The sequence below is a fragment of the Bos indicus x Bos taurus genome, chromosome 2, assembly GCF_003369695.1.
Source record: "Bos indicus x Bos taurus breed Angus x Brahman F1 hybrid chromosome 2, Bos_hybrid_MaternalHap_v2.0, whole genome shotgun sequence".
In the NCBI taxonomy this organism is placed as follows: Eukaryota; Metazoa; Chordata; class Mammalia; order Artiodactyla; family Bovidae; genus Bos; species Bos indicus x Bos taurus.
In genome coordinates this window covers 3,933,234-3,960,914 of record NC_040077.1, presented here as the reverse complement: position 1 = coordinate 3,960,914, position 27,681 = coordinate 3,933,234, and the positions used below count along the sequence as shown (strand labels likewise).

At 59.4% G+C, this 27,681-nt stretch overlaps 1 protein-coding gene across 1 annotated transcript in view; it reads right to left on the bottom strand.

Moving 5' to 3' along the window:
• Positions 1–18,730, bottom strand: part of HS6ST1 (heparan sulfate 6-O-sulfotransferase 1) — a 39,820-nt gene extending 21,090 nt beyond the window's left edge. The window contains exon 1 of the mRNA XM_027554505.1: positions 18,137–18,730. Coding sequence (XP_027410306.1) covers positions 18,137–18,663 — 527 coding nt within the window. The 5' untranslated portion in view covers positions 18,664–18,730. The remainder of the gene's footprint in view (positions 1–18,136) is intronic.
• Positions 18,731–27,681: the final 8,951 nt, after the last annotated feature.

The window sequence follows — 27,681 nt, the reverse complement described above, 5'->3', positions numbered from 1 at the left end:
GGGGGCTCCCTCAGGGATCTGAGTGCAGGCTTTTCACCCACTGTGACACTACCTGCCTCTCTTTCCTAACTCTGACTCCACTCCTGCCACAAATGGTCCCTGGAGACTACCCTAGATGACTCTGGGGACATCCAGGCCCAAGTCTGGGGTCCTCTGTGTGGCTGCAGGTTCCTAGCTGTGCATGTGCAGCCTGAAGTTTTCTGTCTCATGGGCCCTGGCTGAACTGCTCCCCTGCTTAGTAACCCTCCATACTGCATCCTTCTGCCCCAGTAGGCAAGCCCTCTTTGTGCAGCAGGGACCCGCGTGAGCCAGGCACCCAGCCCCAGCTGCACGTGCATCTCCATGCCAAGAAGCGCTGCTCCCCAGTCTTGTTCGAGGGACCCTCCTTCTCCCCTCCTTTCCCCTCAGACCGTCTCTGCCCTTGCCTACCTCTCAGCCATTGTGTGGTTTTTTCCTTCTCCTGGCCTGTCTCCCACTAGCCTGGCCCATCTGCCCTAGTCCCCAGGGCCAGCATGGGGCCTGGGCAGAGCAAGGACTCAGAGAATGACTCAGGCTCTGAGGCTAGAAATGAAAGTGATCAGGGAGCCTGACGCTCACTCCCTGAGGCCCCGAACAAGAGCAGTGAGTGGTGGTGGGCTCGGCCACCATCGTTCACCCATCAGGTAGCTTCTGTGTACAGAGCAGGCGGTTGGGAGCAAGCTCCCGGACTTGCCAGAAACCACGCTCTCTGACTCCTAGAGAGGAAGGACCCGGAGGCTGAAGAGTGTCAGCAGCAGGAAAACCATGGGCCCCCAGGCCCTGGGGGTGGACTCCCTGCTGGCCAAGAGCACGTCAGGCTGTGTGTAGCCTGCGTGGAGAAGCAGGGTGGGTCTGGGGGTGGACGGCACCCCTGGGACCCAAACGAGGGCGCTGCAAGATGGAGTCTGAGTGTGTCCTGAAGGGCAGAACCACGGCCCCTGCATGGGCTCTGGCGCCCTTGCTTTCTGTACACCACAGTTGACCCCACAGGGGCTCTGGAGGGAGGGCTGGGGACCCACTAGGGGGCCTTGCTGCCCGGCAAGCTTGCCAGGCTCCAGGAGGACTCAGAAGTGGGGATGCACACTTTGGAAACGTCTCACGAGGAAGGAAAAACCATGGCCTGAACTGCGTCTGGACAGTTAGCCAAAGGGCCGTGGCCTCCAGGGCTCTAGGGCGCTGCCATCCGGCCTCTGTGCACCCAGGGCCTTGGCTGCTGAGCGACAGCCTCAGAGGCAAAGGCCACTGCGTGGCCTTGATGGGGCGCGAGTCCTGGTGGGAATCGGGAAGCAGGAATGTGAAGGCAACAAGCCTGCGGGAGGTGCCAGGGGCGCTGTAAGTATTCTGACTGCCATTCAAAGCCCTGTGCCTAGGAAAGCAGCAGCGACAGCACTGCGGCCTGAGACCCCTGAGCCACGGACGGCCCTATGCAGCGACGCCGTGTGAGTCCATGGTCCCCAGCACCCTCAAGCCTGGCCAGCATGGTGCCCCGGGGACACACACACAGAGAGGACAGTGGGGTGGCCTGACTCAAGAAGCCCATGTGTGCACCACCGCAGGTCACTGGGAGAGGGCAGGCCACCCACTGGAGCAAAGACACAGCCGCTGCCCGGCGTGGGCTGGGGCTGGGGAACTAACCACCAAGCGAGCGAGTGGGGAGGGACCTGCCTGCCACACAGGGCAGCGGTCCATGCCCAGGACGGGGCCTGCTTAGTCTCCCAGCTGCCCTTAGATGACGAGACGGCCACGCTGAGCCCGGCACAAGCGGACTAGCCACGCTGGGATTCCCAGGGTGTGCGCCTGGCCCCGCCGTGAGTCTACACGGAGATCACCGCACGGCCAAGCACACCACGCAGCTGCCAGTCATCAGCTCAGTGCTGGAGCCAGGGTCGGGGGAAGTGCCTCCTCCTCTCTGCACCTACCCAGACCCTCCGCTAGACACCTGCCGCCAACTCCACACACCACTGTCCCCCACCCTCCAGCCTTCCCCAACTTCCAGGCGCATGGAGTTTGAACTTGGCTTTGCCAGACTCCTCCTGAGACCCTAAGCAACTCCCGTGCCATCATTCTGCACCACATTCTAGACCGTCCTGCCCTAGGTCACGACCAGCCAGTCACCAAGCAGCAGAAGGAGACATGTTGGCAAGGATGTGGAGAAACTGAACCTTTACGTATGTGCATTCTTGATGGGAAAGTGAGGCAGGATGGCGGTTCCCTAAAAATATTAGACATATAAGTATCCCGTGGCCCAGCAGTTCCACCGAAACAATGGAAAGCAGAGACGCGGACAGATACTTCTGCACCCATTCCCAGGAACAAGAGGTGGAAGTAAGCCAAGTGTCCATCAAACGGTAAGTAGAAAAGCAAAGCATGGTATACACGTGCAGTGGTGCGCTGTTCCATCTGAAAAGGAGAGAGATTCTGTCACCTGCCACACGGATGGACGTTGAGGACATCATCTTCAGCGAAACGAGCCAGTCCCCAAAGGACAGATGCCATCTGATTCCACTTACATGAAGACCCTTGAGGAGCCAAGTTCACAGAAACAGAGAGCAGAAGGGGGACCGTCAGGGCTGGGGGACGGGAGCGGGGAGTCTGCTTAATGGGTAGAGCTTCAGCTGGGGGAGGCAGCCAAGTTCTGGAGACGGATGGGGGTGCTGGTGGCTGTACAAGAGGGTGACTGCACTTAATGCCACTGAGTCACACACTTAACAACTGTTAAAATGGTAAATTTTATGTGACGTGTATATCACCACACACACACACACACACACACACACACACACACACACACACACACACACACACACACAGCTCTTCTCCAGTGGAATGTCTGCAGTGGAATGTCTGCAGCCTGTCCTGGCTGAACAAGTTTCAGGCAAAACCAGACCAGGCTTCTCAGGAAAGAAGGCAGCCCTGCTCCGTGTACAGCCACTGCAGAGAGCCTCAGCGACAGGGTGACAAGTGGAACTCGCCCCGTCTAAACCTGCCCCCAACCATGGTTGATGGGGCACATCCACAGCTCTCCTGGCGGAGGGGACACAGGACCAAGATAAGCCCAGGGCGTGACCTTGCTGAGAATCCCGCTTCTGTTCCTTGGCTGAACAGAGCGAGGGGGCAGCAAGTACCTGCCTCGTCTGGTGGGGACAGGGGCACACAGCCACCCCCTGCACACCACGCCAGCAATGGGGTCCCTAACCCCGACTGCCTGTGAGGTGGGGCTCTGCTGTCCCACCCTCCTGACAAACTAACTGGGGCTCCAGGCCTCTGCCCCGCTGGGCGGCCCAGCACTCTCAAAGCCAACATGGCACAGACCTCAAGCTCAGCCCAGGGCAGCAGGGAGACAACTGGTAGCCCTTTCAGGGTTCCCTGGTCTCAAACCTCTCACACAGGGGTGGACAGAAGGGATGGCGGGCAATGCCCTCTCCTCTGGGACCCTCCCTGGGTGCCAGGTACCCCAGCAGGCCACACTTCCTGCCCTCAGGGGTATCAAAGAGTAGCCCTGGCCCCAATGGACAGATGGAGAAACTGAGGCACAGACTCATCACATTTACCCAAGAGTGCAACTGGTGAGGAACACAGAGCCCTTGAGCTAGGGTGCCTCTAAAGGTCACGACCTACTCTATGCTCAGGTCCTTAGCCAAGACCCACAGAAGAGTTCCGGTGGCCTGGGCCTGACTTGAGGGACCCCGACTGTAGTGGGACAGAGGCCAACAGGCAGGGGGCTATGGTGGAGAGAAGCTCAGGGCCTCTTCCTGACCTCCGGCTCTGCAAACACTGCCCATCTGCCAGGCAGAGGCTGGGGGCTGTTGCAGGGGGCTGCACACCCCACCTTGGGGCCAGGGGTCCTGCTGGCCTCTTCATGCCCTCCACACCCAACCACCACATTTCCATTTCATCATGACCCAGGCCAGGGCAGCGAGGGACATCAGACCCCAGCCAGGCGGGGGCTGCCCAGCTCTGCCTGGCAAACGGACCCTAGGGCCCCTTCAAGCGAATTGTGACCCTGAGTTCTCACAAATTCACAGGCCCCTAACCCCAGTCACACTTGCCTGAAACCAGGACAGATGTCATCAGCCAGGGGCCCTACTCCTGGGAGGCAGGAGAGAGGCAGGGAGCCCCGAGGCCCAGCTGTTGAGGAGTCTGGCCTTTTACCCCTAGAGGGCCTCCTGCAGAGCCCAGGCCCAGGTCTCTGGGGGCAGGGGACTGAGGGCTCGGCCCTACTTTTACGACAAGAGCGAATTTTCCATGAACACACTATTTCCTTAATGTCCCAGCCTGTTCTGAGGTGGCAGGGATGAAGGGGTGGCCCAGCCACGGAGTGGAAAAACCATTCAGCTCTTAAACATGGCTAGCGGGAAGGAATCAAACGGGAGGAAATGTCTCAAAGTGCCAACCACTTGGAAGGAAAGAGGAATTCTTGTTCCAGGGTGTTTCTGAGTCACCACTGGCCCTGCAGCACAAGCTGTGGCCAGGCGCGTGTTCGGGTGCCCTGCACAGCCTGTGGTCAGTCCTGGGAGGCTCCCAGCCCCTCAGCCTGCCCTCTCCCTGGGGAGGGGTGCGTGTCCCTGAGGAATTCCAGCCCCAGCCCGAGGTCACTGCTCCACGAGCTGGAGCAGACATCACAAAAAGGGCCTCTGAATGAGAGCAGGGGTCATGCCGTGCTCCCCAAAGACGCGCCCGTCGGCGCTTACCCTGGAAGTGTGCAGGGCAGGTGTGGGGCTGGGAGCCAGGTGCAGACCCAGAAGGATCAGTCCAGGAGCTGCCCGGTGTGTGCATAGGATGTAGGGGGGAGGTGCTGGTTCTGACCTCAGGAACACCTGTGTGCAGGTCCAAGGCTGTGGCCCTGCCAACCAGAGCCTGGCCCCTCCGTGTCCTTCAGCACCTGTGGAAGCTGCAGTGCTGAGTGCCCTCGGGATTCGGCTCCCTGCGTCTCCCCAGCCAGACCCACTGAGGTCCCAGTTGGGCCTGAGGGTGGAGGCAGGGCAGAGTGCCAGCCCGTCCATGTGCCCACCATCCTCTCCCTGGGTAAAGTCAATTCCCAGTCAGTCAGAAAAGACTCCCGCCTGGCCCCTCACCGTACAGTGTGGCCAGAGTGCAGAGGCCTCCCCAGAGAGGCAGCGTGAGAAGGAGGCCCTGTCCGGGCCCCACGACTCCCAGGCAATTCCTGAGCTATGATACATATTGCTGTTTTAGTGAGAAAAACGGAAAGTAAATATTAAAAAAACTAGTTTTCAGGCCCAACACAAAATTTTCCACAACCACGAGCTTCCCTTTTGCTGTACATGGGACAGAGTGGACTGGCTCCAGGCACCCTCAGACCCCACTAGGACACCGGCTGCCTCCCTTTGATAGCCTCTCCCTTGGCCGCTGCTACCTGGGCAGGCCCAGCAGGCCATCTGAGCACGGCCCCTGCTGAGTAACAGCTGCTAAGGGGATGCAGTCATGGGTGTGGATGGGAAAGATGGGATCACACCTATCTGGACACTCGAGTCTGAGCCTGGGGACCCTCGGCAGCTCCCTGACTGTTCTGTGCCTCCGCTTCCCCACTGGTAACAGGAGAACAGTGGAGGCATCTCACGGTCCACCTGGGGCAGTGCCCGTGGGTCCCTGCAGGCCAGGGCCAAGTGCCCAGAGTCCAGCAGAGCCACTGGGGGTACAGTGTGTGCATGTGCAGGGACCCTGACTGGGTGTCACTTGGAGAAAACCAGAGTGTAGGTTGGCAGTCACCACCTGAGGGGCAAGGCCCTCGTGCTGCCTGGGAACTCGAGGGGAGCTGCAAGCACTATCCGACGGTGGTGCTGGATGCCGTGAAGCCTGGGGCCTCCTACTTCTGGATGCCTGTCAGACACAGCTGGGCAGCCCTGCCGGGGACGGCTGGGGGCCAGGATTCCACACCGGCACCCTTCTGGAGACTGCATGGAGTGAGCACTCAGTCAAAACTTCCTAAATGAATTTAAGGACTCAAAGAGGTCCATGCACAGAGCCCCAGGTGGTCGAGGCGACAGCTGCGGGCCTACAGATCTGGGACTCCTGTGCCAGCTGACTCTGGGGTCAGGGGTCAGAGCTGGCATGGACTGGCGGGGGGGAGCGACCGAGTGCCACACACAGCGCGGGCCATCGCCCTGGGCTCCGTGCTCACACACTGACCCTTGGAAGGGCAGTTCCTCTGCAAATGCTCTGCTCGGGTGCTGTACTGGCTCCACACGGCAGCTCTGCAGTAGGCCCACCCCTGCCTGCCACCCCCGCTCTGGCCCACGGTGGGGGCTGCTCGGTCAGTCCGCCTCCCCGCCCAGCAGCTCTGTGACTGCCCCTCCATGCCCGGTACCACCTCAGGCTGCCTCTGGCCTGATTGGCAGAGGGCCAAGTGGCCAAAGACAGCAGGGCTCTGGCTGGGGGAGGGTGACAGGGGCTGGCACACTGGCCCGGCTCTGCCATGTGGGGTTCAGCCCGGGCCCTGTAGCAAGTCCTGTCTGATGCCCACTGGGCCCCCTTTTGATCCAGTGATTGGGGTTGGACGTCCACTTCGGCTCTGGGGCAGCCCTTCCACCCCCCACCATCCCACTGCCTGTCTCTGACCCACTTGTCTGAAATGTGACCACATTTGACTTGATAAAATCAGTATTTTCCTCTGGGCACTCTGCCAGCCAGGCTTCCAGGAAAGCAAAGGACGGACCTCTCCTTACAGGCCTGGGCTTCCTGATTGAGGCATGGTCTGAAAGCAGGACGTGGTAGGCCTTGAACTTCTGCAGGGTTCAGACCGCGGGCCAACGAGCAGCCTTCTGTCCAGGCTTGTCTGAGTGGAGCACCCTGCCCAGACCTGCCTGTCTGCCGACCTGCTTGCTAAGGGAATGGGGGGTGGGTGGCTGTGCCCAACCTGTGGTCTCTCCTTTGGGACAGAGGCTGGGGGGCTATAGCAACAGGGGGAAGAGGACTCCAGAGTGGCAAGGCTGGGAGGCTGGATAGGCGAGGCTGTGGTGCCCCAAGCAGGTGGGAGCTGTGCTCCCAGGCTGTGTACTTGCCTGGCAGGGCCCCTCCTCACAGGAGACATCAGAAACCTCCAAACCCCTGGAGCCCATGTGTTCCGCTTGCCCTGGTTCCACCTGCCTCCATTCCACCTGCCTGCAACCTTTGGGGAGCAACCTCACGGCTCAGCTGCTTCCAGAGGGCGGCTACTCGCCCGGCTGGGCCAGAGGAGGGGGGGTCAAAAGTCACCAGAGGTCTCCCCCCAGGACCCTGTACCATCTCGGGCTGCTGAGAAAGCCCACCCTCAAAGCAGCCACGTCTCCCTCCATGACAGGCAGGCAATGTGGGGAGTTTGAGCCCTATCTGCCTGGGTGATGCCTGGCTCTCCCCTCTAAAGGGACCCTCCCCTCTCCCTGCCACTGGGGAGAGGTTAAGAGGAAACCCTGGGGCCACAGGCCAAGTGTGAGTCCCAGCCCTGTGACGTGTGACGTGGGTGATGAGTCATTTAGGCTCTTGGTACCTTGGTCTCCTCATCTGGAGGGGAGGGCCCTAATGGTGAGGTGGGAGTGAGGCAGGCCTGGCACCCAGGCTGCCTGTCGTCACAGCCACTCTTTGTCCCCGGACTGTGTCCTCTGGGCGAGGACACCTGCTCAGCCCGCTCCCAGCACGAGCACAGCACGCTGTATAAGTGGGGTGCTCAGGGAACGGGGCTTTCCCAAGCCCCTGCCTCCCCGACCACGGTCTGGCTGGAGGACTTCCTCTCGCTGAGCAGCATCCCAGAGGATCCTGCTTCACCCAGGGCTTGGAGGAAACTCTCACTGCTTCAAGACGGTGAGCCAGCCAATCCCACCTCCTGCAGCGGAGATGCAAACAGAAAACATCCACGTGCGCAGGTCCTCCTTTTCCAAGGACACCAACGCTCCAGGGAGGTAAATATTCACATGCGAGCCTTTCAAGCGCGTAACTCTGAGGGGAGATGCTCGCCCACTGCCCACGGGCCGCAGTGCCTGCTGTGCTCGTTCTAGGGGCCCTGTTAGCCCTGCGGTGGCTGGAACGAACTCTAGATGAACGGCGTGGGAGGTGGTCCAGGCGGTGGCCAAGTTGGGGGTTGCATGCCAAGGCTGCCCTGCCCCGAGTGCCTTTGCAGGAGGATGTGGGAAGCTCTGTTCTAGAGAAGGGTCAGGCAGGGGTTAAGTCCTGGGGTGTGGCTGCTGCAGATGGGGGGACCAGGCACCTGGCTGGAGGTATAGTAGGCTGGGGGGTGCTGAAGTCAGTCCTCTGGGAAAGCCCTGTCCAGATTTCCATCAGGAGGGGAAGGGAGGTGCCACGACTTCAGAGCAGGGGGCTCCAGCTCTGGTTCTGGTGGCAGGATCCTTCTTCTAGCCTGTTCTCACCGGGCCCTCACAAAGCAGAGATGATGGGTGTGAGATGGAAGACCGCCTGTGTGGCTTTCTGGGCTTGCGCAGCTGCTGCTCTGGGTGCTGCTGAGGACAGACTCAGATGAGGGTCTGGGGCCTCCCTGGTACAGGGAGGACGGCCGGTCAGCCGGGCACCTGTCTGCCCACTCCCTTCCGGGCCTCTGGCTGGGTCCCCACCACAAAGGGGTCCCGGAGAAGTTCCGAGGTCGGCAGGAACGTGCCCCTCCCTCCCTGGCAGGGGTACTTGGGGCTGTCGGCACGAGGATAAGGACATGTCTGGTCCACTGGGCCCCTCCGGGTCCAGGCACCAGCACACCAACGGCCCAGACCCACAGGCTGGTCAGGAGGACAGGCCCGGCAAGCACAGCATGCACAGGACTTCGTACCAGGACACACAAGGGGACGAGCCACCTCCCCGGGAGATACAGCCCAGAGACGTGAGCAGGTGAGCGGCTGGAGGGAACCTCCGCGGCCAGGAACCACACAAGGGGATGCCCATCTCGTCTGTCACGGGAAAAGAAACGTGTGCTAAGACCACAGTGGACGATCTCCCTGGTTTGGCAGAAATGGCAACACCTCACAAGCCAAATGGTGCGGCACTCAGGCACGGCTGGGGTAGGGACAGGGGTGGTGTGTCAGCGGAGCACATCTGGAGAGCGCTGGCTCTCCAGCAGAGCCGAGGATGGGCCGCCTTCCCTTGCTTCACCCCTGGGGACACGGAGGGTGGGCAAGTCTGGTCCCTGTCACCTGGTCTGCGAAACACACCTACTCTTGGAGTGAAGCAGAAGGAAGAGGATGTGTCTAGACAAACCCGGGAGTCGATGCACCACATGTGCACGTCACGGAGCCACACAGACCAATCTCACCAGCAAGGCTGCGCGAAGGGAGCGAGGCGCAGGCCGAGCACAGCCTGACACAGGCTCCAGAGTGTGGAATAGCCAGCGGTGCTGTGCGCTCTCCACACGACCGTGTCCACACTGAGTGAACGTGTGGGAGGGGGCGCAGGAAAGACAAGGGACGCAGACAGCAGAGTGGCGGAAGTGCAGTGGCGGGCACACGGTGCACGGCGGTCGCCATGGGAATACACGAGCCTGCCGCTCCACTCCTGTCGCTATCCGCAGTGACTGCGGACCAGGCCCAGAGCAGACGGGGGCCAGGGAGGGGGACGGACCACCGCACCCCTGGGTTCCTGCGGGGGAGGGGGGAGCGGAGCAAGACCCAGGGACCCACCTGGCCTTTCTGCCCCTCCCTGCCCTCTCCACTGAGCTCTTCCTGGCTGGGTCTCTCGGGGTTTCAGGGAGGCAGGCAAGAAAGTTGCTGCCAACACAGACCAGACACCAGGCCTAACCTGCACTGTCCCCACAGGCGATGATCACAGGCAGGCAGGGGCTCTGTGGCGATCCAGGGAGCGAACAAACCCTTTTGTTAGAGGTACCCAGTGCCACAGCCTGGGTGGGCAGGAGACCCCTATGGCAGAAGCAAAGCACAGCCCAGGTCATCCTATTAGAAGGCCCCTGATGCCTGTGGACAGCCCAGACAACTGCCCAAACTTTAGCGGCTGGCCCCTAAGCTGAATGACTCTGATGGAGGCAGGAGCCAAGTTCCCGGCAGCTTCTGAAGGGCTCTTTCCTGTTCCCAGAGAGAAGGGATATGCTATAGCCTCTTGTAAAAAAAAACAGAGTCCCCAGCAATAGGCACAGTTCCAAGCCCTTACCTACAAGGCAGGCACTGTTGACAGACCCATGTTACAGCTGGAAAATCAAGGCACAGAAGTCACAGAGTTGGCAGGTGACAGAACTGAGAATTCAACCTAGCTGCTGTGGCTCCAAGCCTGGGCCCCCAGCCTGGCTCTGCTGCCATCCCTGGTATGGAGCTGGAGGAGGCAGGGCCTGGCCACTGGCTGCTCCCGCTCCCCCACTGGTGGGCGGCCCAGGGACGACCTCTGTCCTTCCTTGTCCTGGAGGGCAGAGATAAGCTGATGCAGCTGACAGCCTGCTGGGGAACAGCACACTCCACTGAGTCCTCCATGGCTCCACTAGGCGGGTCAAGAAAATGATGCTCAGAGCCGCGTGAGGATCCAGGTGAGGAGCAAGGCCAGCCCTGGAGCCCAGACTGGTCCGACTCAGGTCATGTCCACCTGGCGTGCTGGGGCCAGCACAGACTTCCGTGGAGGGGCCTGGCCTGCAGAGAGGCTGGGGGCCCAGCTCCTGCCTGTGACCAACGGGCAATGTGCGTCTCCCACACCACTGACCTGCTTCAACTCTACAGCTTTATAAACCGCTAGCTCCAGAGTTTTTATTTTTTTAGTTACAATTAACACATTTCCAGACAATTACTGATTTGCTCTGATCGCCCGCCCTGGGCCCCTTGGGGCCTTTTAAAGTTCCCCACATAAAAGAGGCTACTGCGCTGCTCACAGGGGACTCTCACAGACAGCCGGACGCTCCCATGGGGCCCCAGGCCCATCCCCCTTCCACACTTGTGCCGTGGGAAGCTGCTGACAGCCCCCTGCACGACTGAGGACCTGGACCTTGCTCCCGGGCACTGAGGCTCGCATGCATCCCTGGACTGAAGAATTCTGTGGGGTTACCAGTAGCTGTGGCTTCAATAGGACACACACAATCTGGGGCTGGAGGGCCCAGGGGCCATGGGCTACAGGCTCCCCTACAGACTCAAATGATAAGCTCCCCATCCCCATTTTAGAGATGGGGAAACTGAGCCTCAGATGGTTGTTTCTCTGTGCCCACGAGACCCACCAGCTCCAGGCACAAGGTTAGAGAGGATCCTGGGGCTCCTCTCTCCTCCTCTGGGTCCCAGTCTGGGCTGCTGGGGCCCGGAGCTATGGGCTGGGCTTCCTGAAAGGAACCCGAGGGCTGAGTCCCCACGTACCTCAGGCCCTGGAGCCTAAGCCCCGGGGCACACAGAGAGGGCGGCCTTGCAGAACTCAGACAGCCCTGGTGAGCCGAGGCTCCGGATCCTGGGTAGCTGGCTGAGTGACTACAGCCAGGGTGGGGACAGGGCCTCCAAATGGTCCAGCTGTCCTGGGGGAGCCTTGAGAGAGATGCACATGGGCAGCGCTGCAGGAAAGGCTGCTGGCCAGCTGGGGAGCTGCATGGCCTCAGCAAAGCTCCCAGCACCCAGAGCCAGCTGGGAGCCTGGCTGGGGTCTGTTGATGGTGGTGGGAGCGCAGGGCTGCCCGGGATAGTTTCTGTGTCCCCAGGTCCACACGGAGGCTGGGACAGGGCGTGTGTGGTCCCCAGGGGCTGAATGCCTCCTCCCTGGGCCCACCTGCTGACCCTGCATCCTCCAACGGTACCCACCTGGGTGGGTGGGAAGGGGCAGTCCGGGAGCAGTGGTGTAGGGATCTTCACACAACACTTTTCCAAAATAACAGGCCTTGTAAGCTGGGGACTTGGGACAATGCCACACCAGGAAGGGAACACTTCACCAGGGAGGAACAGAGAGTTCAGGCCGCATATCCCATAGCCAGATGTGACAGGGCCCTTCTCCACGCACACCGCCTCCCTGCCCCCAGTGCCCTCTTTCCTTACCACCTGCTCCCGTGACTGCCCGTGGGTCTCAGACAATACGAGTAACCTTGGTTCTAGAGCACTGCTTTGGTCTGCACTCCTAGTGACCCTTCTGCAAAGCCCCGTGCAGAGGTGCCCCCTCTAAACCGCTCAGATACTGCAGGTCACACCTCCTGCTGTTACCTCTCACATTCCTATTTTTGTGATCAGGAGAAATTTTTTTCTGTTATGCAGAAAAAAGGTCCAAATGCCACCCCCCTCCCCCGCCACAACCAAAAAATAAGACAAATTAAACTGACAGCAAAAATGTAACAGCAAGAGAAAGAGTGAACTGAACTCTAGAAGAGTCAGGACTAAGAATCTTGAAAGACGGAAACTCTGCAAATGTGCCTTCTGCCTGTGAGTGCTGGCCAGTGAGGCCAAAGGACAGGCCCCCAAAGAGGAGAGTGGGTGGCCATGAGATGGATCTCTGTGCTGTAAATCCCCGCCAGGAAGACCGTTGTCAGGAGGGCCCACAGCCCCTTCCCGTTCTGTCCGCCCCACAGGCCCACTGAATGAGGTCCTGGCCTGAATCCCACAGCCCTTCCAGCAGGGCCGGGGTGGGGCAGCAGCTGCAGGCCCAGGACCGCGTGGGGAGGATCTGGTCCCCAGGATAGGTGGTGGAGTGCTGGCTTCACTGGGCTGGGAGCCGCTGCGCTGTGCCTGGTCTTAGCTGCCAGCAGCGCTGGTGCCCCCAACAGATCCCCCTGCGCTGCCCGCCAGAGACAGGAGCATGTGGCCTGATTCCCACCTTGCTACTACACAAGTCAAGGCTGCCAGACGTCCTCCGATAAATGGACAGTGCAGATCTGCATAGCAAACTGCCCGTGTCCGCCCAGGGTCTGGGGAGCCCACGCCTTCTGCCTGGGTGGGATGCCCGACAGTGGGCAGCGGTTCTCACCGCAGCCAGTCTTTCCAGGTGGGGGCACCATGGCTGGGGGTCGGTGCGCAGGGCACACAGGCCTCAGGACAGACAGACATTGGGACGCCAGCTCCTTAACTCTTCTGGGTCTCGACTTCCTTGCGGAGGAATATGGGGACAACTGTTATTCACTTGCTTTGTGGGAGTGGGGAGCTAAACAAGATGACCCCCCGCTCCCCTGTTCCAAATACCACTGAGCACTCGGGGGACAAGAGCCAATGTCTCATCTATACCCATCCGTCTGCTGACCCTGGCTTCCCAGACTTGGGACCTCATGGCCCATCACCCTCCCCTTCAGCCCTACGTGGTAGAGAGCTGCACCCTTGCTCTGGGCAGAGGTGAAATGCAGACATCTGTGACCATACGGACTGGCATTTGGGGTGGCTGGGCACACCCTGTTCACACTCTCCACCTCCAAAGTGATGCACCGCCCTCAAGGTACACTTGTCAGGCAGGACTTCTCAATAAAAACCAGGTACAGTTTAGTCATTTAAGAAAGTCAACTCTTTAAAAACCCAGAACATATTTAATACCATAATCATTACTTTATAAAAAGAACAAAAAATGAGAGAATGTGGGATTCTCCAGGCAAGAATACTGGAGTGGGTTGCCATTTCCTTCTCCGGGGGATCTTCCTGACCCAGGGATTGAACCCGTGTCTCCCGCACTGCAGGCAGACTCTTTACTGTCTGAGTCACCAGGGAAGCTAAGGGTGATGAGGCCAGGCCCCTCCTGACGGCCTGCCTCTCCAAGGGCACAGCAAACTTCTCAGTCCTGCCACCGAGAAAGAAACCCTGAGTCCACAAAGACCAAGGCCTTCACCGGGCCCTGGGCCCCAGGGCTGTGCCCACTGGGAAGGTTCTCTGACCTAGTGGGGGCAAACAAGCCCCCCACCCTGCGTCCAGCCCACTCTGCACTGCTCAGGGTTTTATACGGGAAGTAGCTGGGAGAATAGAAAACCCTGGTCCTACACGCTCTATGGTGCTTCGGTGACAATAGTTGTCAAGCCTGATGACTTCGCAGTCCGGGCATTATTTAAAATGATTGCCAGAAAGTCATTTAAAAGTTTGTCTTACACGTTTGCTTAAAAAGAAGAGGTTTCTTTTTCCAAGGAAAATCTAGCTCTGGATGTCTTGACCTTAGATTCCTTTTGTCTCAACCCCAGACCTGTCTGGGCGACTCCCCCGGGGGGCCAGTCCCTGCCACGTGCTCCGGTGCCGTCTGCCCCCCTGCAGGCAAACGCAGATTTTGTCTTTTGACTGCATTAAGACTATGTGAAGGCAAGCTGCGAACTGTCGAACTGTCGGGTGCCATAGCAATGCTCCAAGCTAGCCTGTGTGGGGCCACTGAGGTTCTCCGGTAACAGCAGCGCATCAAGGCTGACTCCTTGAACCTGACTCACCAGAGGACACTGGGGGAAGGGCAGGCTGAGTGCAGCTCCCAGAGAGCCTGCAGGACCAGGCGGTGAACTTTCTTCTTGTCAGATTGGGCAGCACCGATCTGGCCTCCGGTGCCCAAATGCCATGGTCACACCAGGATGGCAGATGGAGAGCGGCCAAGGGCACCTAAGGCAACAATGGCGCAGCCAGGGAAGCCTTCTTGGAGGAAGGGGCAGCGGAACTGAGGCTGGGGTGGGGGGCAGAGCCAGCAGAACAGTGGCAGGGAGGAGGGTGTGCTGGGCAGAGGGCCGCACAGAGTCAGCTGCCGGCACCAGATCTCTGAACCCAGAGAGGCCTCTGGGACAGTGGAGGCAGTGTGAGTGGCCTGAACGAGGCTGCAGCACTGACACGGAGATGCCTCCTTCCTGCCCGGAAGGCTCTGCCAGGGAGGGTGGTGGGAGCTCAACCAGGGGCTCCCGGGGTGGGGGGGTCCTACTGCAGAGAGGACCCCATGAAGGTGGCCCAGAAGCCTCACTCAAGTCCCAAATGTCCTCTGTGGCTCCAAATGAAACCTGCCCAACTTTAGGGACATGTCCAGGGCAACTCAGGCAAGATCCTGACGGTGGCTCCTCTTCCATCTCCTCTGGAAGAGGAACTGGGGCCATTCTGGCTTCTAGGAGCACTGTCCTGACCCTACAAGGTGACAGGGGAGCAGGGGGTGCTGAGACGCCCTAACCAACGTGGGCCTTGGCAGCGCTTCGCCACCAGCCTGCTGCCATGGACAGCCACACCCCTCTGAGGCCAGTCCTCCCTGGGGGCCTCACAAACACTCCTGGCAGATGCCAGCAGGTGTGGCAGTTCCCACCGTGGACACAAGACCAAAGAGGGAGCTGCCAATGCTTGTACCCACACCTGTTCCTCTCTGCCAAGTCAGGAAGCACTCACAAATGCTGGAAGTGCCAAACCATATTCCAGCAAAGCGTTGGAAACCCATCCATCTCCACTTGTCACCTTGACGCATGCCCAGCTCAGAGGCACCCAGGCCGATGCCGTGTGGCAATGAGGCGCGGGAGCCGTGAAAACCCTCACTTCCCTGCACCACAAGCCCCAGAGCACCGCAGACACTGGCACCAGGAACTGGGAGAGACTGGGGAGAGCTTCTAGTGGCACACCTCACAGCAGTGAGGTATCTGGCCACCCTCCACCCCGCCCCTGGCCCAGAGCAAAGTGCTTAGCTCTGGGGACTAGAGAGGAGGAAAGAAGGGCTCCTGCCCAGGGCCAGACCCCAAAGTGCCCGTCACTTCTCAGTTCAATAGTCAGGTGGTCATTCCAAGCACAGGTTGAAGGAGGGCGAGGGTGACATCTGAGCCTCCTGAAACCAGGCACCGCTCAACACCAGGCACCCCTTGGAGGTTGGGCACTGCCACTGCCCTTCTGGGTGCTGGGTCCCTGGGCAGATGAGGGAGCTGCACCCTGACCCCCGAGCACTCTGGCCCAGCCCCAGACTGGGGGAGCAGCACACAGGCTTGTAAACACACAAAGCAGAGATTTCCCTGGCTCCTCCAGGAAGCTTGTTAAGAAAGCCATCTACCTGGCGCCTGGACCGGAACTGAAGGGAGAGGTGGGAGAGAGTGACAAAGAGTGCCGGCAAGGCTCCGTCACCTGCCTGGAGGCACAGCCCACTCCCAGAGCAGACAGCAGAGGGCGGCGCGCAAGGACCCTGGAAACCCCTCCTCCACGGCCGGCCGCCGGAAGCTGCTGAGCTCAGCAACTTCCCAGAGTGGCGGGCAGCAGGCCAACTGCGCATGGAGTCTTCCATTCCTGCTCCTCACGTCCACCTGGAGGAGGGGGTGCCAGGCATCCCTCCCTCCTGCAGCACCTGGGGACTCTAGTTGGCTTCCCCACTTCCCCCACTCCTGTCTGTGGGGGTGGCTGGGCCTGTTGCTCTGGTGGACAGGCTCTGGAGAAGAGAGACCAGGGGCTTTTCACCCTGACGACCCAAAGAGAAAATCAGCCTCAGAAGATGGGGCTGTAGGAAAGCGTCCTGGAGGCCAACTAGGGCCGAGGGATATGTCTGCTGGGCAAGCTCGACTCAAGCCTCTAGACAGTGCCCAAAGGGAGGCTGGCACACTCTCCCCTCCAGGGCTCTCCCTAGCTAATTCCCTCTGGCAGACAGGACCCTTCTGACTCCCACTCCCCACTGCTACAGGCAGAGAGGTGCCTGTGTGTGTGTTAATCACTCAGTCATCTCCGACTCTTTGCAACTTTACGGAATATAGCCCACCAGGCTCCTCTGTCCATAGAACTGTCCGGGCAAGAATACTGGAGTGAGTAGCCATTCCTTTCTCCAGGGTGAGAGGTGCCTACTCAGGCCTATTTGGGCTGCTCAGTGTCCAGTTCTGGGGACCTACGGTCCTGGTGAACAGGATGGATGGGCAGGTAGCTGCAAGACCCTGTGCTCAGCTCCATCTAGCACAGAGTGGCTGGACCCTGAATAGCAGGGGGGGACAAGGAGGTGGTACAAGGCCAGGAAAGTGCACCTGTACAGATTAGACTGAGTGCTGGGCAGGCACCAGTGCTTTAAAGACCCCAGACAGGCTGACCAATAATTCATGTAGCCTTAAATGACCCAGCAGGACACTTCTCAAGCTGAGAGCTGCTGTTGGTGTGGGGACAGCCAAGGGAAAGTGGGAAGACCCCTTCTCTTCCCCTCAACTCGACAGCCTAGGAAACACTACAGGAGGACTAAGAGTCGAGCAGGGAATCCAGAGCTGGCCAGATACCAAACCGTCATCTTCCAAACACACCCAAGACCTTGTACCTTTGACCCAGGAGTGCTGCTGACAAACAGCTATCCAGGTCACACAGCTCCCGAAGCCCAGTCTTCCCATGAACGCAGTCTCAAGGCAAACATGGAACATAAACAAAAGGCAGGCAAGAAGACCTCCCTTCTGGCCCTTCCTAGTCTAAACGTCCTAGGGAGAAGGCCCCACAGGGCATGAACACAAACCGGAGAAAAAGAGACCCAACTTTAACCCTTGGAAACCCTGCACCGTGGGGAGGGAGGGTGTTTCTGGCTAAAAAAGTCCTTCCCATGAAAACTATCCCTGCGACAGGTCAGCCCTGTGTCCCCAGTCTCCCAGGGGAGGTGTCTGGGTGTCCAGGTGCCTCCAGCCAGCTCAGCTCCCCCCAGCCTGCCCTTGGCCTGCTTCTGCTCCTCTTTCAGAGCGAGTTTGCCCCTAGTTAGGGCTCAACTCGCAGGGGCGGGGCGGGCAGCACTGCTTCCTCCCCGCCCCCAGCCCCAGGTGACACTCGGGTCTTTGTTCTTCCTGCACACCTGGGCACTGCAGAGCCAACCCCCTTCCCTGGCAGCTCCTCCCTAGCCCTCTCAAGGCAGGCTGGCGGGCCGGGGGGGGCCCCCGCAGGTGCAGGGGGAGAGGCCCCTCACTTCTCTCACGTTCAATTTGGGCGCGAGAGCCGCGCGGGGAAGCCAGGTGGGCTACACGCGCACAGAAACCCGCTATCCCGCCCGACGACACAGGCCAGCCTGGACGCAGAGCTGAGGCATGACAGGTGACAGTCCATGGGCAGGGGGCGGTGACCCCGGGAAGCCCAGACGCCGCGCGGCCCGGTGGGTGGTGGGGAAAAGTAAAGAGATGCCGAGCACGAGGGGAGAGGGGGCATTCGAGCACGGGGACCACAGCGGGCCGCGGCAGACGGACAGCGGGCTCGGGCGCCCAGAGGCAAGGAGGCGGTCCAGAAGGCTGCAGCGAGTGGCAGCCCCGAGAGGGCAGGAGTGCAGGGCAGGGAGCAAAGGGCGGGCCCAGGACCGTCCGGCGGGGACCCGACCCGTCGGTGGACGCTCACCTGGGCGTGCGCAGCGCGGCGGGGTCGCGGCGCTCCAGCACGCCGGGCACGCAGTTCGTGAGCTCGGTCCAGTCGGCGTGCAGCCCGCAGCTCCAGCCCGTAGAGAAACGGGAGAAGAGCCAGGTCTCGCGGCGATTGGGCCGGTAGCAGGTGCACTTTTTCTGGCCTGGCCGGCAGTCGCAGGGCACCTCCAGGCGCACGTTCTGCACGAGGTGGCGGCCAAAGGTGGTACCGCCCGTTTTCTGGATGTGCAGGAAGACGATCACGTCGTCGCCCTTCATGTCGAAGTGCAGCGAGCGCTCCAGCTCGCGCACCGGGAAGTAGTACTTCTTCTCGTAGTGCGGGTCGGGCGTGGGGAAGAGATCCAGGTCGTCGGGCGGCGCGCGGCCGCCGGGCGCGCCCAGGCTCAAGCCCGGGCCCGCGTACTGGTAGAGGATGAGCATGAAGCACGCCGAGCCCACCACCACCAGCAAGAACTTGCTGGCGCGCTCAACCATGGTCCTGCCGCCGGCGCGCCGCCGCCGCATGTGTCACCATTGCCAGCGGCCCGGGCGCGGGGCGCGGGGCCTGGAGGGCGGGGGGCGCGGGCGCAGCTGCTCTGCCGCCGCCGCCGCCGCCCGCGCTCCGGCCCGGCCCGGCTACTCGGCGCCCAGGCCGCCCGCAGCGGCGCGCGCCCCGGCCCTCCGCGGCGCCATGGCTGCTCTCCGCCCGGCCCCCGCCCTCCGGCCCGACCCCGGCTGGGCTCCGGTTCGGCTCCGGCCCTGCCCCAGCTCGCGCCCCCTGCGGCCCCACGCCGGTCACTCGGCTCCGCTCCGCGCCTCGGCCAGAACGCTCTGCGCCGCCCCGCGCGCCGCCGCGTCTCCGCAGTCTGCCGCCGCCCCGCCCCGGCCCGCCCCCGGCCCGCCCCCGCCGCGCCTCTTGCCGTCGCCGCCCGAGTTGATCCTCGGCCCCGCCCCCAGAGACCCGGGGCTGCAGGCGGGTCCGACCCGGCGCTCGGACGCTGGTCTCTGGCCTTATCGAGGCCCCTCCGAAGCGGGTAGCGAAGACTGGGAACTGGTTGATGTCCGCAGAGGCGTGGGGAGCGACTGGAGAAACGTGTAGCAGGGCGCAGATGGCCCTTCTTGGGTGTATGGGGGGGGGGGGTGGGGCTCGCGGCGACGGGTTCCTCTGGGGACTGGATCCCCCTTCCCGCTTCACGGGAGGGAACACCTTACTTTGCAAGCCGGGCACTCTGAAGTTCCAAACGCGAGGGGTCGGGTGCTGGATGGACTTGGTGGGATCTGGGGGCGGTGGGGCGGGGCGCGGGTCGCGAAGGAAAAAGGGAAAGTTGGGGGCGGGGAGCCTGGGGTCCACTACGGCAGTCGACCTTCCTCCTCTATCCCCGGCACCCCGGTTTTGGGACCTGGACCCGGAGCCCCTCGCGGAGAGATGCTCCAGTGTCCGCGGAAGACTTCGGGCCAGCCTTATGCAGTCTTTCGTTCTTTAGCCAACGTGCATTTTTTTCCCTCCTAGTTTAATTATAATCTCAATGAGAAAGTTATATAAAGTTGAGCCAATATTTAAAATTGTGAGCGTCCACCAAAACATTCCAACTTTTGGCTTTGGTACATGGGTCAGAGGGTCTGGCGGCCCTGGGCCTTTCCTGTCCGTGGTGGCGCCCCACCGCCCCCGCGGGCCTTTCTGCCGCATAGCCCAGCCTGCCCGCACGCCTTCCGGCTTGGGCCCTGAGCCGCACACCCTGCGCTTGCCCCGGAACCACACAGCCTGGTCCTGACTGGGCTCAGACGCTCTGGCGTCTCCATGGAACAGGAAGTGGGCCAGATTGTGAAATGACCTGTTGAGAGTCTCTGCCCTGCCTCGCTGAGGGCGGGCGCTAGTGTTTGGACTCAGGTCCGGTGGTCTCAGAGCGATTCCGGCCGTCAGGCCTGGGTTTAAGTGTCCGCATAAACCTCTGCCACGGCCTTCCCTGGTTTCTGTGATATGGATCCTGAAGAGGCTTTGTGAGGGTTTATTGTGTCAATCATAATTCAACTAAACTGTTGAAAATATTAATATATAAAATCACACCAGAAATCCTTTCTGGAAGCAAACCCAGAGAACTGGAAAACTAACCACCGACACCCCAAAATCCAACTTAGAGGGGAGCATGCTCTTTTCAGAAGGGCTGAAGGCACATCTACTCTGCTGCAGCACCCTGAATATAATACAGGGTGACCTAAGGCCCACTCGGAGTGTGGTGGGGTGGCCAGGCCCCAGTGTGACCCAGGGCCTCAAAATCCCTGCCCCCTCTGTAGCTACTTTCGAACTACCTGGTCCTGGAGCCCTGTGGGTGGCCTGGTCAGACTTTTCCAGTGAGGATCCATTCTTGGCAGGAGTGGAGGCAGGCCCAGCGGTGACTGTCTGCAGTCACGTGACCCCGTTTTGGCCTGAGGCCCGAGGAGTCTTCCTGCAGGACCCTGGAGGCGGCAGTCCAGACCTGGAGGGCAGAGCTGCCCTGGGGCAGCCCAGTGGTGTCCTTCCCCAGATGCCAACACTCTATCATGTGGTGAATAGTGATTAAGGCTGCTCTTTATCTAGAACCACTGGGTACCAGTCACTGTAGGTGTGTCATTTCTGATCCCATCAGCAAGTCTGCAGAGAAGACCATGACATACATTTTACAGAAGAGAAAACTGAGATCCGAGAGGTGAAGATGTTGGCCAGGATCACGTGGGTGGCTGGTGGTCTCTCTTCCTGACCCACGAGAGTAGGGTGAACAAAACCTGAGCAAAAGCCCCCCCCTCAGGCACCCTGCCCCCTCAGCCCTGGATGTCTAGGCCCCCCGTGGAGATCCCAGGTGTCCCCCAGGCCTGGCTGAGCTCCTTTCTTGTGAAGTCAGCAGAGCTGGGATTCTGATCCTGGCCTGTCTGGCCCTTACTCACCCCTACACTCCACTCAGCTCCTGAGATCAGGGGCCAAGGCTGGAGTGGGGCGCAGAAGGAGGTCTGGAAGGACCACTCCTCAGCTCCTCGTGATGATCTCCGCTGCCACATGGGAACGTGGTCCAGAATATTCACAAGAAACCTGGACTGTTACCAAAAGGCCACCCAAACCATCTGTGCTTGGCCTGTGGCCTCATCTTGTGACAATCTGATTGTTCCAATGGAGAAACTGAGGCCCAGAGAGGGTAGAGAGTCCCAGTACAGGGTCCCCAGTGGGTGGTTGCCTTGCCCAGAGCTGCCTGACCCATGCATTAGCAGCTGCCCCAGGGAAGCTGGAGGCCTCCCTGGTGGCTCAGTGGTAAAGAATTTGCCTGCCAAGCAGGAGCAGAGAAGGTGATGGCACCCCACTCCAGTTCTCTTGCCTGGAAAATCCCATGGACAGAGGAGCCTGGTAGGCTGCAGTCCACGGGGTCGCTAAGAGTCGGATGAGACTGAGCGACTTCACTTTCACTTTTCACTTTCATGCACTGGAGAAGGAAATGGCAACCCACTCCAGTGTTCTTGCCTGGAGAATCCCACGGACGGGGGAGCCTGGTGGGCTGCCGTCTATGGGGTCGCACAGAGTCGAACACGACTGAAGCGACGCAGCAGCAGCAGCAGCAGCCAAACAGGAGACATGAGTTTGATCCCTGGGTCAGGAAGATCCTCTAGAGAAGGAAATGGCAGCCCACTCCAGTATTCTTGCCTGGGAACTCCCATGGACAGAGGAGCCTGGTGGGCTACAGTGCATGGAGTTACAAAGAGTCAGATATGACTTAGTGATTAAACAACAATAGGGAAGCTATTTAATCCAGCTTTGTTTCTGCCGGAATGGTCATAGGGAACCCCATATTTAGCTTAGAAGCCCTTTCTTCATAGAAATTCTCTTAGCGGGGAAGAAACTCTTCCTAGATGGCCATAGGATTTTACTCAGTTATCCCCTTTATATTGCACACACATTATGAGATCCCATGCCTGTAGGTTCTCCATCTCAGAGCTGACTCAGAGGAGCCGTGAATGGAGTCAAGTTGCTTCAGTGACTCAGTGGACTTGCAGGAAGGGATGGAATCCTTTCCCTCTCCCCAGCCTAAGCCTCATCAACTGTCACTGTCATCCCCTGACAAACGGGCAGAGGCACGCACACCAAAGGGCAGTGTGCGTTTCATGTGACGTTGCAGCATTGCCAGGTGCCTGGCGCTCAGGGGATCCTCCTCAGCCACTGTTTCCTTTGTCTCCCCACTTGATGAGCTTGGTAGCCAAGATTCCCCATAGTTCTAAGATCGGGTATGAGTATAAGGAGGGCTAACAGTTTGCTGGAGGCAGTGCCCAGCCTTGAGTATTTTCAGAGTTCAGGGAAAAGCAGTCGCCGCCCTCCCGTCTGTGATTTTCTTTGTCCTCTGAATATTCACTTCATAAAGTTTAATGTATGATTTCTGGCTTAATGTCGAAGAAAGGGGAAAGAACATGGCTAATGGTAGGATGTGATGATCAAATAAAAACAAGTCACTGTACGTCTGCTTTGGGAAAGTGCAAAAAGTGAGACGATTCAGGCTTTAGGAATAAAATGTAATTTCCCTTGAGCCTAAAATAGCCTTAAGAATCCAAACGCAAGCTTTCCCTCCCTCGCTGCCGTGCGTCCTCAGAGTCTGAGAACCAGGAGATCAATCTACGGCGCCCCTCTCTCCCGGGCTTGGAGTTCCACCGAAGGGCGCGTGGGGGCAGCACCGCGGCCGCGCGCCCGCCTGCCGGCCGTGTACCCAGCATTGACATTGCGGGACTGGGGGATTTTCCACACTTGATTCCCTCCTTCTCTTTCGGCCGGTCGCCTATTGTTGTTTCTGAGGCGGGTGGAGGAAGGCAACCCGCCTCTGTCCTCAGACCCTCTCCGGGGATGGCCCCGCTTCCCACGGAGGGGCAGAGAGAGAGAGGGGTTTGACTGGGGACAAACTTTTAAAGCCGACCCTGGATCGCGGTGGAATTGGCGTAGCTGCGATTGACCCCACCTGCGGGGACGGGAGACGCTTGTCTTGACCCCAGTGGGTCTGGGTGGGTAGGGTGGGGGCGCCAGAGGCTGAATTGGGCGACTCACGGCCACTCTGGTTTAACCTCCCCTCTACGGAGGCCTCTCTCTGCAGGGGTCCCCACTTTGCTTGCTCCATCTGTGCCTCCAGTCTTGGCGCCATCTACCCTCTCCCCTGGTCTGGGGAGTCTTACCTGCCTGTCTAAGGTTTCCTCCTCCAGGAGCCTTCTCACCTGCCCCTTACACCGCAGGGCTGTCCTCTTGTCCAGGGCTGGCTGGCACTGCAGGCTCTGCGCGGTACCCACTTCCTTTTATCCCAGCCCAGGGTTATGGGTGGAGAAGGCAATAGCACCCCACTCCTTTACTCTTGCCTGGAAACTCCCATGGACGGAGGAGCTTGGTAGGCTGCAGTCCATGGGGTCGCTAAGAGTTGGACGCGACTGAACGACCTCACTTTCACTTTTCACTTTCATGCATTGGAGAAGGAAATGGCAGCCCACTCCAGTGTTCTTCCCTGGAGAGTCCCAGTGACAGCGGAGCCTGGTGGGCTGCCGTCTATGGGGTCGCACAGAGTCGAACACGACTGAAGCGACTTAGCAGCAGCAGCAGCAACAGGGTTATGGGTTGAAGGGCAGTCCCCACCTCTGCCTGAACTTTGGAAGCCTCCGGGCCTGTCCGATCTGGGGGAGGGGCACCCGAGCCGCACTCTCTCTTTGCGTGTCCTGAGTGCTCAGTGGCCAGTGTCTGGAGGGCATAGCAGAGCCTGACAAGCAGGACTTTGCAAATGCCATTCTGAGATGAAAATGAATTAGTCCACATCCTCTCCGTGCCCCTGAAAGCTGAAGTTTGTGAACTAGCTGTGGCTGAGGGGGAGATGGGTGTGAGTGACTCTTCAGCAGCTCCCGCTGGGGTCAGGGCTGCTGACAGCTCACACCTGGGAGCTTGGCCTGCTCCTCTGCCTGGTCCCTGCTGTGTAGAGGGGACTGATGGGGGGACGGGGGGAGGCAGGGACCCACTTGGCCTGAGACCCATTTCTGAGTCTCCCTCCTCAGCTGGCCCACAGGACAGCTGTGAGGCCCACCCTCCTCCCGGGGGGGCCCTTCATCCGCCTGCCTCAGATTGTCGACAGAGCAGTGCCTGAAGCAGTCAGGGCCAGGTCCAGCCAGCTTGGGGAGGCATGGATGGGCGTCACCTTATCCTGAGGGCATTGTCCCCTTTCTTCTATGTGGAAACTTCTCATAAAGGGACACACCTTTGGAAATTCCAGGGCAAAGGAAGGGTGACATGAGAAGTGTCTATTTGTGTGTCCAGCTCCAAATGGGACCTCATTCCAGATTCATATGATTTTTTTCTTCCCAGAAGGGGCCCTGGCCTAGCTGGTGTCGGAGGAGCCGCCTGGAAGGGCAGTGAATATCCCCTCGTGGGGACAGCGGCCCTTTTGAGGGCAACATGGAACAGATGGGGGTGAGCCCCCAGGACCACGGCTCAGGGCCAGGGCACGGGGTGGGGGTGAGGGAGGGTGTGTCCAGGGCCCCGATGCCTCACAAAGCTGGGGGTGTGTGGTCAGCAGCCTCCACCCCATGCGAGGCTCATAACCAGCTCGCGTCTCTCTGTCTCACTTAGCGTATGCCCCTCCACCAATTTCTCTGGGGGCCTCGTGGGGGTGTGTTTCCCACTTTTGCCTCAGCTGTCCTTCCTGCCAGATAACGGCCTGCTCCTCCTGTCTCTGCCTGACTCTTTTTTTTTTTTTTTTTTTAACAGATTCTTCTGTTACTTTAGGCAGTTATTTAAGATTCACCCTCCTGAAAGATATTCTGGCCTAGAGAATTCCATGGACTATACAGTCCATGGGGTCACAAAGAGTCGGACACGACTGAGTGACTTTTGCTTTCGCTTTTCGCTTCTGATAGATTCAAGTTGGTGTGACATTTGGTTGATTTTTCTAATGGTAGCTTCTCTCCCTGACAGGCCCAGGGCAGTCAGTGGGGCCTTGAGCCGGGGTGGGAACACCCAAGTGGGGTTGCTGGAAGCTTTACGGAGAGGGCGGGATGGCAGAGAGGGTCCCTGGGCTGCTGCTAGTGTGGGCGGGCTGCCCCAGTGGCCTGTGGGGAGGGGGCTGGCCTGTCCTGGAGACTGGACCCTGGGAGGCATGGCCGCTCTGTTCCCCAGAGCAAGCAGCTGGGACCTGACTGGCCACGGTGCCCGCTCCCTGCTCCAGATGGGAATGTTCTTGCCACTCATTTTTCTCTCTTCACTTCTTTAACCTCTTCCTTTACAGGGGAGTGTTTTGTGACCCAGGCCTAACTGGGCCCTGGCCGAGGGGTTCTGAGCAGCTAGTAGGAGGTAGGTGACACCCCTCTGGGCACCACAAGAGGGATGAGGGTGCTCTTCCCTGGCCACAGCATCAACTTCAACTCTGTGGCTGCTAGAGGGCAGGGGTGACGTTGTGGGTGGGGTGAACTGGGACATCCGCTTGGCTGAGGCCTGGGCTGTGGACAAGGCCCGGCAGTGGCTGCATGCAGCAGGTGGTCAGGAGAGGGGTCTGCTTCTGGCTCAAGCAGGCAGCAGAGCCTGGCAAGCACAGCACAGACCCTCTGGCCCCAGGTGGTCAGCCTGCTTCTGTGCCCAGAACCAGCCCGACCAGCCTCTCAGGGAGCCTTTCATGGAATCTGTCAGCGCACACAGCAACTTTTCGGGCAAGTCTGGTTGTTGCCCCCATCTCTACAGATGAAAGTGAGACTCGGGGAGGCCAGGCCAAGGCCACGAGGCCAGCTAGAGGAGGAGGCAGGCAGGGAACAGGGGGCTTTCTTTGCAAGGCAGGGAGAGGCTGACCGTCAGAAGAGGAGGCCCGGGGAAGGTGGCCGCCTGCACACCCTGGCTGCCCTGGGGCTGGGTAAGAGCCTCCTTGGGGACTTTTGGCTTTTGGGTGACCAAGGCTTGGGACACTCCTTCACTCCTCAGGCTGGTCCCTTGAGGCCCCCTGGGCTGAGATCCCAAGGAGGAGGGTCTCCCCCTCTGCCATATAAAAACAGTGGGGCTTCTAGGAATCTGAGTGCTATGTTCACGTCCCAGCTCTGTCCAACAAGCTGTGTGACCCAGGGCAGGTTTCTTAACCTCTCTGAGCCTAGATGACTTCATAGGATTGTCATAAGGAATAAGTGAACTAACACACATCAGGAGCTAAAGATCCAGGTAAACACTCCATTGAATACAGACCACCAGCTCCTCTCATGTGCTGGCTTCCTCTGGACATTATCTTATTCAGTTCTCTCAGCTGCCCTATGAGCATCATTGTGCCCTGGCAGAGAGGGTCCCATCACAGATGGAAAAGTCGAGGCTGAACCAGTGTTAAGTACTTGGCCAAGGTTTCACTGTTCCCTTCTTGGGGAAAACTGTGGCTAAGGGTCCTGTCACTTTCCCACTTCTGGGCAGCCAGCCCTGGGAGAATTCAAGAACTTGGTTCTGGGTTGGGGTCCAGCCTTCCCCTCTCCCTGGCTTGGCAGGTTTGGGACTTCCGTGTTCCTACCCTGGGACTCCACCGAGTGCACCTCCAGTCTCTTGTTTCCCTCACACAGCCTCTGGCACGTCCTCATGGGAATAAGATGTTTTGAATATGTTAATACACCCATCTCATTTGCATCCTGTGGTCCTGACATCTCTCTCTTTTGCTGAAGGTACCCTCTTGCCTTGGGCAGCTTGGGCATGCAGGAGGAATCTTCAGCTTCAGAACTAAAAAATGAGGCTTTCTGACTTTGCACCTGGCCAGTTGGCTTGATGAAGAAGGAAATGGCAACCCACTCCAGTATTCTTGCCTGGGAAATCCCAAGGACAGAGCAGCCTGGCCGGCTACAATCCTTGGGATTGCAAAAGGGTAGGACATGACTTAGTGACTAATCAACAAACAAGTTGGCTTAAAAGGCAAACTTCACTGAGAGACACAGATGTTCTAAATCTTTTATCTTTAACATTTCAAGATGAAAGTAGGTGTTTGTGAATACTGAGGTGTCTGTGAGGGGCCCAGTCGCTTCGGAGGTGCTTGGTGGGGTAGTCTGCTCTGCAAAGTAGCCTGTGCCAACAGGGGCAGGCCCCAGGGGGGTAGAATTTGTTCTCCAAAGGAGCCTTTGGTTTCTTTGTGGCTGAGAGGGGGCCCAGAGGCTTCTGGTGCCCCTTCTAGGAATATAGAACTTGACTGTATCCCAGAGCAGGATGGCTTCCCCTGGGCCAACTGGGGCCAGGCTATTTTGGTGACAGGCAGGTCTGGGGCTGCAGCAAGGCCCATGACCATGCATGCGGGGAGCTCCACCAGCCTTCCCTTGCAGGACAATGGCCAGATCCACCCCAGCAGCTAGCCCACTTCCTGTGCATCTCATGTGCTCTCTTGCTCTGGGTCCTCCTAGACTCCTAAGAATTCAGAATTCTGAAAGAATTTATTTGAGCCATGCAAGTAGAGATCAGGTTGTCCAGAGGGAGGGTTTGAGGGTCACAGTATGATGAGAGACACAATTTGAATGACTTATGGAATTTGCTTTTAATATGCTGGAATATGCTTCTGTGGAGAGGGGGTG